The sequence below is a fragment of the Cajanus cajan genome, chromosome 9, assembly GCF_000230855.2.
Source record: "Cajanus cajan strain Asha chromosome 9, NIPB_CcT2T_4, whole genome shotgun sequence".
NCBI lineage: Eukaryota > Viridiplantae > Streptophyta > Magnoliopsida > Fabales > Fabaceae > Cajanus > Cajanus cajan.
The window spans coordinates 16,114,772-16,131,493 of NC_138525.1; the positions used below are offsets into that span (position 1 = coordinate 16,114,772).

General features: G+C 25.5%; 1 protein-coding gene across 2 annotated transcripts; it reads left to right on the forward strand.

The window, feature by feature from the left end:
• Positions 1 to 2,405: 2,405 nt before the first annotated feature.
• 5PTASE11 (inositol polyphosphate 5-phosphatase 11) lies at positions 2,406 to 7,674 on the forward strand. 2 transcript variants are annotated; one of them, XM_029274740.2, is made up of 8 exons: positions 2,406 to 2,545; positions 2,664 to 2,829; positions 2,945 to 3,084; positions 4,185 to 4,227; positions 4,326 to 4,443; positions 5,283 to 5,470; positions 5,579 to 5,716; positions 6,834 to 7,674. In XM_029274740.2, exons 1-8 carry the CDS (start codon positions 2,523 to 2,525, stop codon positions 7,020 to 7,022), a joined length of 1,005 nt encoding a protein of 334 aa, XP_029130573.1. In that variant the 5' UTR covers positions 2,406 to 2,522; the 3' UTR covers positions 7,023 to 7,674. The 2 variants fall into 2 exon arrangements, with proteins under 2 accessions (XP_029130573.1, XP_020235422.1); XM_020379833.3 differs by having other exon boundaries at positions 4,151 to 4,227; positions 4,318 to 4,443; positions 6,834 to 7,671.
• The last annotated feature ends 9,048 nt before the right edge of the window (positions 7,675 to 16,722 follow it).

The window sequence follows — 16,722 nt, forward strand, 5'->3', positions numbered from 1 at the left end:
ATACATATACAAATAAATAAATAAATATATATATATATATATATATATATATATATATAATTACAATGAATGAATGGTGCAATTATCAAAATATTTAATGATAATTTTTTTATATAACTATGATATTAGTACAAAAAATTTGACCAATTACTTTTAATGAAATATCTCTTTTTAATCACATTTTTTTATTACCAAGACTTATACGTGAGACCTTACTTTAAGAAAATTAAATTTAATATTATTCAAACTAATGACTTTTTAGTTAATGGTGATTAATTTAAATTCACAAGTGGTTATTAATGTCATGAAATTATTATTAATAACATGTGATTCCCATGTGTAAGTATGACAAATTTTATCTTACAAGTAGTTGACCATATTATTGATCATCACATATGGTTAACTATATGTAAACTAATAAGGTTAATTTTGTTTCTAACAAGTGGTTAAAAGTAAATTAATGTGGTCATATCAATGTGTGATTAATGTTATATAAGGTATTGAAATGTCTTTCTTTATTTTTCTGTTACTATATAATATTGATATAAAATATATTCATCGTTGTGAATAATAAATAATCTTTATCAGGAATCATGATCTTAATTACACAAAGTGAGTGAGTATTTTCTCACAATATAATATTTTCATACTCAATGTTAAAATTTATATATCAAACAACTTGATTAAAAAGTACAAATTACTATTGTTTGTGCTAATTAATTGGTATTAGTAGGTTATTAAAAAATCTAAAGATGGTTAACTTTGTCTCATAAATAATTAATATCTAAATATGAAATTATTGAAATGTTTAATTTACACTAGTGCAAAAATTGGATTTAAAATCAGAGTTTTAAGGTTGGTTACAAGGTAACCGATCTTAAAAGTGAAGCGGTGATAATTTTGTAAATAACATGAACACTTTTAAGATCGGTTACAAAAGAACCGATCTTAAAAGCACTTTTAAGATCGGTTATAAAGGAACTGATCTTAAAAGTGTCACTTTTAAGATCATTGGTCATAAAATAATCGATCTTAAAAGTACTTTTAAGATCGGTTCATTTAGAACCGATCTTAAAAGTGTCACTTTTAAGATTGGTTCTTTTATAATCGATTTTGTATGTATTATACAAAATCGGTTCTTAAATAACCGATTTTAAAAGTATCGTCAGAAATGTTTTATATTTTCCTCCATTCTCATTTTCTTTAATCTATCTCATTTTGTAAAGTCTCCAACAAGGTAAATTTCGTTGTCATTTTCGTCTTCTTATGTTCTTCTTGTATTTTTTTCGTTTTCTGATGTTTTTCTCGTCTCAATTTTCAATTGGGTAAAATTCGAACCTGGAACGGTCCGTTCTGCAAGGAGAACGGGCCCTTCTCCACGGAGTACGAGCTGTTCTCCATGGAGTACGGGCCGTTCTCCTTTGGGAACGGGCCATTCTTCAAGGAGAACGAGCCGTTCTCCTTGTAGAACGGGCTGTACTAAAAGTTCACTTTTAGGCTTTTTGATCAGACTGGAACGACCCATTCCAGTTTTGGAACGGGTCGTTCCAGTTTAATTTTTTTCCACGCCCAGACTTTTAAGATCGGTTAGAAAACAACCGATCTTAAAAGTTAACTTTTAAAATCGACTCTTTCAAAATCAGTTACAGAACCAATTTTAAAAGTAAAAAATAACCGATTTTAAAAGTCTTTTTTCTACTAGTGTTAGTAGTCAACTACATGAAAAACAAAATTAGTAGTTCTTATTAGGTGATTAACTATATGCCCTAAGTAGACACTAGCCAATAGGATTTGTTTATGAGTCTATTTGGATAAGAATTTCATAATCACTTATAGAAAGAAAAAAAATAAAATTAATTTCTTCAAAAGATAAAATTAAGATATATATATATATATAAGTTAATTTTTAGAAATTATGACATATTATATATGTTTTTCAAAACAATTTTTTAACTTATGTATAAAACTATTTTTAATATATGAAAATGTTTATTTTATTTTTATTTTCCTATAGATATTTACAAAGAAGTTTATCTAAACATATTAAATCTAAATAATCATTGATTACTCATTTATTTTTATTGATTTTTGCTGGTTTTGTGAGTTTATCTAAACGTAGGGACCAAAACACTTGTGCTCCTTTCTATGACATTCCAACACGTGTTAATAAGGCAAGTTGCTTGACGTAAATTGCATGCGTGGATAATATGTGGGCTAGTCGAATGGTCCTTTTCAACTTTGTTTTAACTTCCCTCCATCCAATGTCAACTAGACGCTACCTAACTCGTGAGAAAAATAACACACACGTATATTCGAAAATTTTAAATGGTTGACAATTTCTAGAATAGTTGAGAAGTTTAATTTATTTTCCATTTTTGGTGCCCTATATATGGTCCAAATAACTTCCAAGTCAATAATTTTAAAATCTCTTCATCTCCCTCTATCTCTTAAAAGTGATCTTTCACTGATCAAAATCGTTTTAGGAAATTTCCGTTTTTCATTTTTGTCAATCACGTAACACAATGGGGAACCAACTTTGCAAAGGGTACGTATGACCGATAATCATGTTTATGGATGAAACTTATTAATTTGATTACCTCTTCACTTCTTTTGATCAGTTCTCACCATGCCCATTTTTTTTTCCTCAACAATTTAATTTGCAGAAGAAGATATTCAAGTTCGAAGAGAAGGACAATGGGATTCATTCATAACCAAGCTTCACCCTCTCACATAGGGATAAGAAATGTAGGCGTGGATAAAATTTGTAACTTCTCCACTACTAATTCAGATCTATGCATCTCCATAGTGACTTGGAATATGAATGGCCAGGTGCACCCAACATTGACTAATTGGTTTCTTCTTATTTTGTGAGAAATGTACTCGAATTCACTTTAATTTTGTCAAGTTCATCTATGTAAGTTCATTTTCATTTGATGTGAATTAGGTTACGTTTGAAGATTTAGCAGAAATGGTTGGTAGCAACCGCGAGTTCGATCTTCTAGCTGTTGGATTGCAAGAGGCTCCTCCATGTCCACGAAACAAAGTCGCAACTATGCTTTCAGCAGCTTTGGATGAAAGTCACACGTAAGATATTCGCCACACTTTAATGCAAGCATTTTTATTTATTATTTTTATCACATGCCAATGCCATTTCATTTGCCAAGCAAATCCTATATCAATTACTAATTAATATAACCAAAGTAGAGAATTAAGTGTGGTAATCCATATCTATTATACAAGTTAATTTGTAGAATTAAATCAAGCCTAAACATACATCCTAATTTGATATTAGAAGTTACAACATATCTTAAATTCATCAACCATAATACCATATATTATTCAAGTATCAAGCCGGCTATTAATAGACAATAGAGTGTATTTAAAAAAATTAAGTGTTATATCAATAATAATATAATCAAAATTGTATATATAAATTATAAATTGATTTTTTTTTTTGAGATTCAGTTAAGTCCAAACCTATGTGTGAAAAAAAAAATCATATTATTAACGAGTGCCTCAAAACACTTGTCAGAAAGTTTTAAAAAAATGTTATTTTATAAATAAAAAAATGCAGTATTTATAATATAAATTATTGATTATGGGTTTACATATATTATCTCTTGGCAAGTTGCCAAGACCCAATAATATAATTGAATTCGGATAAGAATATAGCTAGTATGCCTGGAGAAGTTTTGAGTAAAAGGATTTAGGTCATGGCTTATAATTGTATTTATCTAATGGTAAACATCTGATAATAACGTCCATAACGTAATATAATTTTTTAATTAATTAATGTCTTATTTAAACTGGGTGCTTTCAACCTAATTGCAGTGAATAAAATACCAAGCTCAATTATGGTATGTTTGGTTGGATCGGAAATCACAGTTTGAGTAGTAATAGTATATTGCTAAAATAGTGTATAAATTAATTGAGCTAACTCTCTTCCCATATATGAAATGATTTTTGGAATTAAATTAGATTTAAATTCAAATTTAGTTAATAATATTGTTTATTCTAATGATATCTATTATAAGCTAGGTCTAACCCAAATTCTAAGATGTTTAATTTTTCTTCAAAACATTATTTCTTCAAGTTTCTGTGAGCTTATTGAAATTTTTCTATCCTTTCCTTCATTCATTCTGAAATGAAGCCTGATAGGTAAAGTTATCATGCAATCTTTGCAGTTGTACCTGTTTGGACCAAAGAATGCAAGATCGTTCATTAATGGTGAGATTTTATGTCATTTTTTTTATAGTTAATTGTATGAGTTGTTTGTAACCCCATAAATGTGATGATTTGACTAATTTCAATTGTCAGAATTGAAGGTAGATAAAGAATCTGTTGGGGGCTGTGGAGGAATTATTGGAAGAAAGAAAGGGGCTGTAGCAATTCGCATTAACTACAAAGGAATTCGAATGGTGTTCATCTCGTGTCACCTCTCTGGTAATATTAATTGTATTAAGATAAGATTCTCTTTGTTACATACGTAAGAGATGATAAATAAATTAATTATGGGTCTTGTTATAACTTCTAATCAGGACAAAGTGGTCAAGAGAATTAAATACTTTTAATTATTTAAAACGTAATTTTTTTTCTGTTATCTTAATACTTCATTAGTATTAAGTACTAGTAGAGTCAATATAGAGTCTAATTCAATTGATTGATTAAGTAGGGTATGTGAGTGTTGTAAACTTCTTAATACCAAATTTAATTCTCATTAATAAAAAATTACAACTAATTGTCATTGTAAAAAATAACTTTAACTTAAAGTAATTATATAAAATATAATTCCTAGATACCAACAACACCATAAGTAGAATTAAGAAAGAGAAGAGAAAATTATATATATATATATATATATATATATAAGAACATAGTATGTTTGTGAGGTGTATAAAATTGTAGATATGCAAATATCAAACCTCGATCTGATTAGACTTTAGGCAATGATATTTGAACACTCAACTATTTTAAATATTTCATTGATATTGTATATTTCTCTTTATCTTTCTCTTTCTATCACATTGTATATCTATTAATATTCATCACTTTTTTCTACTATTTTCCTTTTCTTTCTAGGTGTAGTTTAGCATTTTGAGTCCAAAGTCCCCCCTCCCCCTGTAGTTTTACTTGATCAAGGAGACTTCAAGCCTTCCATAAAAGTAGTATAATAATATATTCATTTTTTTTTAATGAGCCGAGGACATAAAAGGGAAATTTAGTTGCAAAAGCCAAAAGGTAAATTGAATTGTACTAACTAGTTATCTTTTTACAATTTGCAGCTCATGGTCGCAATGTGGAAGAAAGAAATTCACAATGCAGACACATATCACACTCCCTCTTTTCAAAGTTTTGGAATCCATATTCAAGACCATCCCATATTACTATTTGGTTAGGAGACCTAAACTACAGGCTTCAAGGGATTGATACATATCCTGCTAGAACTTTGATAGAGAAAAACCTTCACCGGGTTAGTTCACCAATATGTCCTTGCAGCTTTAATATCTCAGAACCAATTCTCAACTTAATTGAAATATTCTAACGTGTAATTAATTATTTCCTTATTTTGCTATTTCAGCGGTTGCATAGCAAAGACCAGCTCTTACAAGAAGCTGGAAGAGGACAAATTTTCAACGGTTTCTGTGAGGGAACGTTGACTTTCAAGCCAACATATAAGTACAATAAAGGAAGTAGCAACTATGATACAAGTCACAAGGTGAGTAACTCTTTTCAAATATTCCACTTTAATACGCCATGCATGATTAGATTATGTGTGATTTCATTGTTCAGACAAAATGTATATGTAGTAAACATAGCTTACATATATAGCCAACTTATATGCTACGTAATTTAAAATTCAAATAACAACAGGCCTTTTAGTCAAATAAGAGAAGTACACGGAATTTTAATTTGCAGCTTATATATATATATATATATATATATATATATATATATATATATATTATTTTTTATTCATTTATAAAATGTATATTTGATTGATGAAAAACGATGATATTATTATTTTGATAAATATTTGGATCGTCTATGGCATTCTTAGATCATGGAAATAAAATTTTGAATTTTTTATTTTTTCATTTTCTTTGTATATCACTTCAATCTAATCTACATGTGCACAATCCAAAATGTGTAAATAATTTGGTTATCTATAAATTGTGTGGACTTTATTATTTTTTTGGTTTAATTAAGTTTTTTTTTAATTTTCATAGTTTCATAAATTTTACTTTTTAGTTCTTATATTTAAAAATAGTACTTTTTAGTCTTCATAATACTATTATTGTTTCCTTTTAGTTCATATAAAAATAGGCAACAAAGACTAAAAAAAATAAGATGATATTTATAAGAATTAAAATGAAATATTTTAACAATATATAAAATATTAAAAGATAAAATTTATAAAACTATATGATTAAAAGGGTAATTAAACTTTTATTTTTATATATATTACATATAACATCACAAAACTACAGATTTCCCCCTTCAAAACAGTTAACAAAGGTTAGTTATACGATGAAATAAAGTAAAAATAACAAAAACGAAAAAAAAAATATTTGTAAAAGATTAGGCAATAGGTACGTATAGTTGTTGTTCTAGTTAATTAATATGTATCCATTCGTGTGATATATATTTTACTAATATGATTTTTGTGACGACGCTTGACATATTGTTGATTACGTATTACATTCATATGCATGATGCATGTATAAGTGTCTTTCTTTTTTCAATAAATTGTATACATGATATACGTATATATGCGTACGAAATTCAAAATAGGGATCAGCAATGAGGAAATAAATTTTGTTTTATTATTACAGATACGAGTGCCAGCATGGACAGATCGTATATTGTTCAAAATAGAAGACGACAATAACATGGAAGCAACCCTACATTCGTACGAGTCTATGGATGAAATCTACGGTTCTGATCATAAACCAGTAAAAGCACATCTCTGCTTAAGACTTCGTCAAATTCCAACAAAACCAAGTTGTAATGAACAAACCTAGCTATACGTGGAACTTTTACTTTTATTTTTGTAATTTTAGTTGTTTAATTTTATAATATCTACAAATTTGTTCCTCTAATTAAATGTGTATTTGTTGATAGTTAAAATTATAACATTAATCATAATATAAGATTAAATAGATGATATAATAATTAATATTTAAAATTATTTAGATTAAATTTTAATTTCAATTCTCGTAAAATAATAAAATGAGATAAAATTAAAAAAATAAAAATTAAAAGTAAAATTTAGTCTAAATAATATAATATATTAATTATCATGTTATTTATTTAATATTAAATCATAATAAATATTATAATTTTAACAATTAAATAATGTATACATAGTGAAATAACCATCATTATAGATTTTATAAAATTGAAAGATTAAAATTATAAAATTAAAAATAGTATATCAAAATTATAAATTTGATTTACAGAGACTTAAAATTGTAATTTAGCACGACATATATAAATATATATATATATATAAGAAAGAAGGAAAAGCGGAAAGAAAAGTGGGAATTTGTAGGTTTGTGGATTGTGAAATTGGGCGTATATGGACACATATGTCTTGTGGTCGGTTTATTGAGTATTGACTTTGCGGGGTGTTGTGATTGGTTGAGCAATTACCTTGGATTAGTTCCAACTAAAGCCACCAATGTTGAAATTGAACATCACCTATTATAGCCGACCTTTTCTTTTTTATTGTTTCTTTTTGGAATTTTTAAACAGATGATTTATTTTTATGACCATAATATTCTAGGGTTAAAGAATTTCTTGTTTGTTCTTAGTAAATATACCATTATTGATGTTTGTTATGGATCGAATTGAACTTTGGAGCCGTATAAATAAAGAAAATAAACATTGAGGAAATTTTCTTAACTATACTCATAAAATCATATTATATATTCAACTAAATTTATGTAGCAAAGTATTAAATAATTATTTGTTTTTTAAAAATTAATAAAATTAAAAGTTAACATATATAAATTTTTCTAATTTAATAGTTAGGTTATTAAAATTTATATATATAGAGAGGGTAAGTTATAATAATACCGGTATAACTTTTATTTAGTATTATATTGCTCAATAAATTTATTTTAAATGTAAATTTTGTAAATTCAACTGTTAGATTGAAAGTTCTTTACTATTAGATCATATATATAAATTTTATATTAATTTAAGATAATTTAATACTTCATTATTATAAAACAAAATTAATGTAATATATACATTTCAAAATATACTAAAATATGAATACTTTGACTATATTAAAGTTGTTAGTCAATTTTAACAAAACTTAATATAAATATATAAAGTAATATGAATTTTTAATCTAACAGTTAAATTTACAAAATTCACATTTAATATAAAATTTTTGAACAATATAATATTTAGTAAAAGTTATACTAATATTATTATAATTTTCATTAAACGGTGTAATATTTAGTAAAAATTATATTAATATTATTATAACCTTCCTTTTATTTATATATATATATATTCTTGGAATATAAGTTTACCCTTCTAGCCTTCTAGATTATTGGCGCTGAATGTAGGAAGTGGATATTGAGGATCTTAAAAAAATTCCTCGGGTAGGGATAAAAATAAGTCTAGTTAACTTAATAGGTAAGTTAGGCTGGACGCTTTTACTAAATAACTTTTACAAAGGTTCTTTCTCTAGTTAAAATGTTTTATGTCATTAAAAAAGCCTTTTTTTTTATTTATAAAAAAAGGCCTATTAAATCAACATATTGAAATAAACATAAAAATATATTATTAATTAGTAAATTTGAGATTATATATAACCTGAATTGTTTATATTAAATTTTATTAATATTAAAAAATTAATAAAATATAATCAAATAAATTATATTTTACCAATTCTAAATGTATATTATATTAATTTTGATGGTGAAATATTAAATGATTTTATATCACCAACATGTTGTTGGTCTAAAAATTATATTCAAATTTTGTTGATAAAAAATATAATTAAAAGATGAGACTTAAATAAAAGTGATAAGACAGATTTTTAACAGAAAACAGTCTTCGTGATGAATATTAATTTGATATTAATAACATAATTGTCAAAAATATAATAATTTTATATTATATAAAAATTTGTATGTCTATAATCTATGTGAAAAGAAACTTTCAACCTAAATTTCAAAATAAATTATCTAATTAAATTTATAAATAATCTTAATTGATTCGATAGAATATTTCTTAAATTCTTGAATCATATATCACTGGTCTTTTAAAATGCTAAGTGATCAACCTACTTTTTTGGATTATTCGGTGATTGATCAAAATCAATGGAGGGAATAATGGGTTTTATATTGAAAGGCCGAAGAAATAGTGCCCAAATTTGTGAGATCACGACGCTGGAATTTTAATCCACTAAAGTAATCATCCTCCCTTTTTGACTTTTGGGTGGTCGATATAATGAATAAAAGAAAAAATGATGTTTTTTTTTTATCTTTTTTTATTCAAAGGCAAAGGGAACAAAGATAAATGGAGGAAAGGCACAGGCATTTGGTGATTGCAGTGTTGATTTGGATATCGAAGAGGGAGGAGCTTACTTATATATAATTATTCATTTTGGGGTCAATTGAGATTTAAGAGGTACTATATTTTTGGGGTAGGGAGTTGACTTAGTTAGAAGCTACTTAACCATCTTGTGGGCATTACATAAAGTTTTTACATGGATCATATATGAATTATCAATATTTAATGTTATATAATTATTTAAAAATATCTCATCAATTGTATTTTTTTTAAGAGTTTAATGATGATTATCATATATTATTGTAAATTGTTTTTACACAACTAATCAATTATAAATTACAACCTGTATTATTTTTAAAATAATTAATATAAAAATAATAATTTTATAATTTATAATGAATTGTAATTAAATTATAATGTAAAACTATTTTTACAATGTTGGTATCACCATTAAACTTTATCTTTTATTCTTTGACATTTGTTAGACTTGATCAAGTCCAAAAAGCTCAAATTGTGAGTTACATGAATTGGTCTCTTTTCACCCAAATAGGCCCTCAGGTTGAAATGAATTTGAAGTCTGATCGAGTATGCTTAATTTTATTAGATAGGGATAATTATTATACTAATAGATTAATAACATATGGCGGAGACAAAGTTTATTATTATTTTTAACAACTTTAATTTGAGTAAAATGTCTGTTTAGTTTCTAACTGTGAGGTGTTATCATGTAACTTATTGTTATTATAATTTTTAAAATTTGTAGTTTGAACCCAAATTGCTCAAGCAGCTAAAATAATTTTACTAAGCTACATTATTCATTTAATAAATAGATAACAAATTTTATTTATATATCATATATTTCGCACATAAATTTTACATCTAAATTATTTATATTTAGTGAAAAAAAAAAATATTTTTAATATTAAATACACCACATCCACATGAACCTCATTAATGAAAATTTACCATTATTATTTCTGAGTTTTTCTTTGAAAGAACAAACATAGATCTTATTCATAATATAATTAAAATCTCATTCTCTTAATAATTTTAATATATAAATGATCTTATGACATATCACATACTTGCTTCTAGGTAATCAAATTAATTAAAGATGTTATTTTTATAGGAGGTATCTACTCTTAAAGTCACATTTTTAGAGAAGCAAATCAAGTAGTGATGCTCTAGTCAAATATGGTTTATCAATTAAAGGGATGGTAGAAATTTGTTATGTTTGTTCTAATTTTATCAATTCTTAGATATTTAATTGAAAATATAAATTTCCTCGTAGAGTTACATTTATTTCTACACACACAAATATGTGCTAAACAAAAACTCAAAAACATAAATCGTAGGGCCAATTTAAGAATCTATACAAGTTGCATCATAATAGCACCAAAACAAAAGCCATCATTAGAAAATGACCACCAAAGCCTCCAAGCACGCCGACCACCTAATCCTAACATATTCTCCCGTCAAGTATGATAATTGCAATCCAACATATGGAAACAAAAGGGCAAACTTATATACAAGGTATTAACAAATAAAGGAAAGCTTCAAAGTTAACCATTCTAACTTTAAACAACTTCAACATGATTCAATATTTAACATTCAACTTTTAAAATAACTTAAACTTCAAACTGTTGGACCTCTATGATGAATATAATAAAATATTCATTACTTGGTCATTGGTCTTTGATACAAATTATAGAATAAAAATAAATAATATAAAGTATAATGTAGAAACATACCTCCACTTTTAACCATTATTATTACAAAAAAAAAAATGCAAATATTAGAGAATTTTTTATAGAAAGAATAGAGAAGTCTTATAGTCTTTGCCTTTTTTAAATGTGTGAATCAATGGAACATCACAAGCTTTATATAGGAAAAGCCACAGACCCCTTCATAAAGTCATAAATGTAACTGCTCTTTAATTTGGCTCCTCTATTAAAAACCAATAATGCAGAAATCTGAAACTTATAACAATTATATCAATTCTGATTATGAACTACTTAATTGTTATATTCTGACATTCTCCCACTTGGCTCATATATTATTAATGACAATCAAGTATGGTCATGACATGTCAACTTAAACATGATATTGGCACCAAAAAAAAAATCACACATGAATCATGGCAGTTATATTTCAGATTAAACATTTCCTTCCATGTATTACAATGTGTAACCTTTTCTTAGTGAAATATAGGGTCCTAACTTTATTGATTCAATATGAATTCATTCATGACTAATCTTAATGTGCACAAAGTCATAAAATCAAAAAAGACAAATTTTAATGTAAACCTTTGAATGTATGATCCTAAAATATTGTAGCTAACAATCTTATACTAGAACATTGATTCTACAACAATATACTCAATAGAGATTAACTTTTTTTTAAGCCTACTTTATGTCAATTTGTTTTTCTTGACTTTCACCTTTAATATTCTTTAATACTTAGCCGAGAGTTCTTAATTGATTTTTAATAGAATTGACAACTTTAAAATAAAAAACATTATGCATGTGATATAATCTCATAGCATCCAATAAATATTTTCTTTAAAGTGATAATCAATACTCCCCTTATTTTCTCAAATTTTATTGTGGAGAATTCACTTTCACTATTTGACTCCCGCTAACTTTTGGAATGTCTATATAGTATATAGGATAATAAGCTATATATCCTTTTCATAATATAGTATTTAATGTTATGATAATTCATAAATTAGTAAATTCAAAACTATAAACATGAAATTTACAAACTTTATACATGGACAATAAATATCATAATAAAATAAATCATGCCTGTGGGTATAGAAATATCTTATCACGATGTTTAGCCCATAACCTTAATTAATTGTTTCTTCCTTATGAAATAACTCTTTTGTAAAATTGTTTGGGATGTTATGCCTACTCCCAAATATGTAATTCATGAATTAACCATTTATCATAATTTACAATAAAAATATTTGCAAATTACATAATTGCAAAGTTTAAACATGGTCATTGATGGAAGATCATCCTTGGAGCTTCATGTGGGACTATCACTAGGTCCATGACTAGGAGATTGGAAGGAGGGTTTCCATCAACACTCATGATTCATAATATGAAATAAATGTAAATTATGTGTAAGCCTATGAATTTGATGACATAAAACTTGCCTTCAAGCTAAAACTTTACTCATTTTTATTCATCACATAACATTATGATGAAACTATCAAATTAGCGTAACCTTATGATAAAACTATCAAATTATGTTCCTTTTCTTAATCCCTGTGGGTAAATTAAGAAATATAATTTGATATTTTATACTAATTGATCATATTCACAACAATAACTCATGTGAGATAAATTTATTATATTTAAGTATAATCAATCATAATATTATGTCTAATTTTTTATATGTCTAATTCTTTATATGATTTTAAGCAAAAAAATATATAATTTCAATTAATTAAAGATGATATGGCTAATCGATAATTAATTGAAAATATAAACATCACTAGACAAATATATATATATTTTTAGAAACCTTATGATTTTTAAGATCATCAAGATTTGAGGCACATTATAACTCACAATTTGAATTGCATATATGATAAATTTATGTCCAATACCAATAATTTGAAAATAATCATGATAATTTTAATTAATATAAATTAAAATTAACCTTAATTATTGCAATTAATGTGAATTGAGGCATATTACAATCGTCATATTTTCAAATCACATAATCATGATATTAAGATCTTGTATTCAATTTCAATATATCAACAAATAAATAAATATTAATTTAAATAGATAAAATGAATAATCATGCAAGATTATTTGTAAGGATCTTGATACAATTTTAATTCGTATATACATTGATATATTTATTCATAAATAAATAGATTCTTTTTTTTATGATTAATCCATATACGTAAAATAAATGAATAAATAAAATTTCATATGAGTATGATCCTTACAATTATATATGGTATGCAGCGGAAATAACATAATTATATAAAAATATATATGAATAAAACGGTTGTAAGTTTAGCTCTGATACTAATTGTTAGACCTCTACAATGAATATAATAAAATATTCATTACTTGGTCATTGTTCCTTGATACATATTATGGAATAAGAATAAATAATATAAAGTATAATGTGAAAACATATATCCACTTGCAACCATTAATGTTAAAATATAACAATTAAGTGATTCATAATCAGAATTGATATAATCGTTATAAGTTTTAAATTTTTGCATTATTGGCTTTTAATGGAGGAGCCAAATTAAAGGACAGAAGGGGTCCCTGGCCTTGCCTATATAAAGCCTGTGATGCTTTATTGATTCACACGTTCAGAAAAGGCAATGGCTAAAAGCTTCTCTATTCTTTCTAAATTTTCCTTTTCTAATATTTGTATGACTTCTATGTAATAATAATGGTTGCAAGTGGAGGTATGTTTCAACATTATACTCTATATTATTTATTCTTATTACGTAATCTGTATTAAAGACCAATGACCAAATAATAAATATTTTATTATATTCATCGTAGAGGTCCAATACAAACAATCAAATAACTTTCAACTTGTACAATTGAAGAATTGAAAACAATTTTACAACTTAAACATCATATACAACTTAAAAACTTATGTGTTGTCACACATTTTTAACTTTGGAGATCTCTTACAACATGGTGAGCAATATAAGTGACTTAACCTTATCGAACCTATAATGTTTGTTCCTTATCTGGACCAAGTCAAAAACAAAATTTGGCCTCTATTGAGACCAAGTTAGAAAAACACATGATGAGCAATATAAGTGATTTAACCTTATCGAACCTATAATGTTTGTCCCTTCTTTGGACCAAGTCAAAAATAAATTTTGGCCTCTATTGAGACCAAGTTAGAAAAACAATGTTTAGCATTCAACCAAGTCATTAACTTTTAGTTTCTTAGATCTTCCCACTTAAACTAAGAAGGTTTAATACTACTATCAAGAAATTAAGGTATGAGTCTACCACGACATTAGTATAAATCAACTAAGACCTATATGAAACTAGTTTGTCACCAAGAATTATAATAATGGTGACAAGGTTAAAAAATAAAATAAAACACATATTATTTCAATTTCCACTATTAGACCAACCCTAATAATTACAAAATAAAAATAAATAATTTAATTTATCTACATTTTAAATGTATTTTCTATCGACACTTTAAAAACTACCAATAAAATTAATATTTTAAAACATAAATATTTTATATGAAACATGATCCATATTATGTATATCAACTTTATTGATAAACAAAGTTGTCATAAATTATTGTCTAACAAAAATTTGTGTTTTAATTTTTATTTTATCTATCTTTTCTTAATTTACTATGTCTCAATATTTTTCAAAAAATAAAGGAATAATTATACTTATACTATTTAGTGAAGTGGTGTCCATTGATTTTGTTCACCTTAAGAATTGGATAATCTGAAATAATTCAAATAGTTCATAAATCCATGTGATGTACAAGAATATAAATATATTAATCAATATGAATTTATTTTTAAATATATAAATTAATTTTTGAATTTGACAATAAGTTATAAAAATAAAGATGATTTAAAAATAATATAAACAAAATATCAATAAAAAAAATAAAATGTGAACATATACATCGAGAATAATTACAACACTAACATAATATTTTTATAACCTCAAATGTGATTTTAGATCACTTAATCCATAAAAACTCAATAACCTGATCAGATCAAATGATTTACAATCTCAAATTCAACAAAGCATACCTCAAAAATCTTTTAAAAAAACAATAATAAAATACATTTTTTATGCAATGGAATGATTTACATTGTACCCTCCCATGTTTATGCTTTTCACCGTTTGTTATCTTCTTTATCCTCTACCACTTAAGCTCTCACTCACAAATAAGCAAATCTTTTGAGTTTAAGTAATGACGACTTATAATGGTTGAAGTTAATGATATCCCGTTATGCATAAACAACACAACAAATAACCCATTTCCACAAAATCCCTTCGAAAATAATGACATCTCATATTTTTTCTTCTTCATAAATATGCATTTAAATAATATATGACAAAATAGATGAAAATCTAAAATAATAGAGGCAATTTCAATGAAAATGAAGTGAGGTTATACGAAGGTAACTTTGATTTGTTCATGGTTGGGAGATATATATATAATTTGATTGAAAAGAGAATAAAGTGAAGATACAAAAAGTTTGGGTGTTGAAGATGCAACCTACATTTAACATTTTCATTTTTGGTAACTGAGTGTTAAGAAGGAACATGGACAAATGCTAAATGTGAATGCATGTGAGTTAAATGCATATTGGGAAAGAAAATGTTAATACACATAAGTTAAATGTATATTTCAAATATAATTAATAACTTCAATTCATAAGATAACAAATTATTAAATGGAGAATGTTAAGTTTCAATTTGAGCAGAAAAGAAGAAGTTGAAGAACTTCTCCACTTTATGTATATTAAGATTAAGTTGATTCATATTATTTAGTTAACTTTTAATTAATTAAATTTGAATAATATAAAGATAAAGATAATTTATGTAATTATTTAGTTGGCTTAAGTCGATATGTAATTTACATTGTTTAATAACAATATTATCCCTCAATTTTGAGGCAAGATCATGTTATTTTTAACTAGTATTATTTTAATATGTGCATTTTAGAATTTAGGTTTAAAAATATGTCAAATCTTATTATATATAACTAAAATTTATAATAAATTACATATACAAATACAAAATATATTATGTTTGGATATATATATATATATATATATATATATATATATATATATATATTACTAATATTTTAGTTTGTACAATACACATGTTAAATGTTTATTATATATGCCTAAAATTTATGATAAATTATATATACAAATAAATATTATGTTTGAGTAATATAAGGAGAGAATGTGTTTATAAACTATCCTTAGCCATAATTCCTGAGACGTTTTAGGCAAATTGGAACAAGCTTCCGTTTGAGGCTAAGGTGCAAGAGTGACATAGGTCCTTCTTCTAGCGCCAATGTTTCGATCGTAAGTCTATTGTCATCGTTAGGGTTAACCATATTCGAGGTATTGTCTTCTTTGACACTCATTGAACCGTCACGGTTTTGTCCTTTGAAAGGCACCTC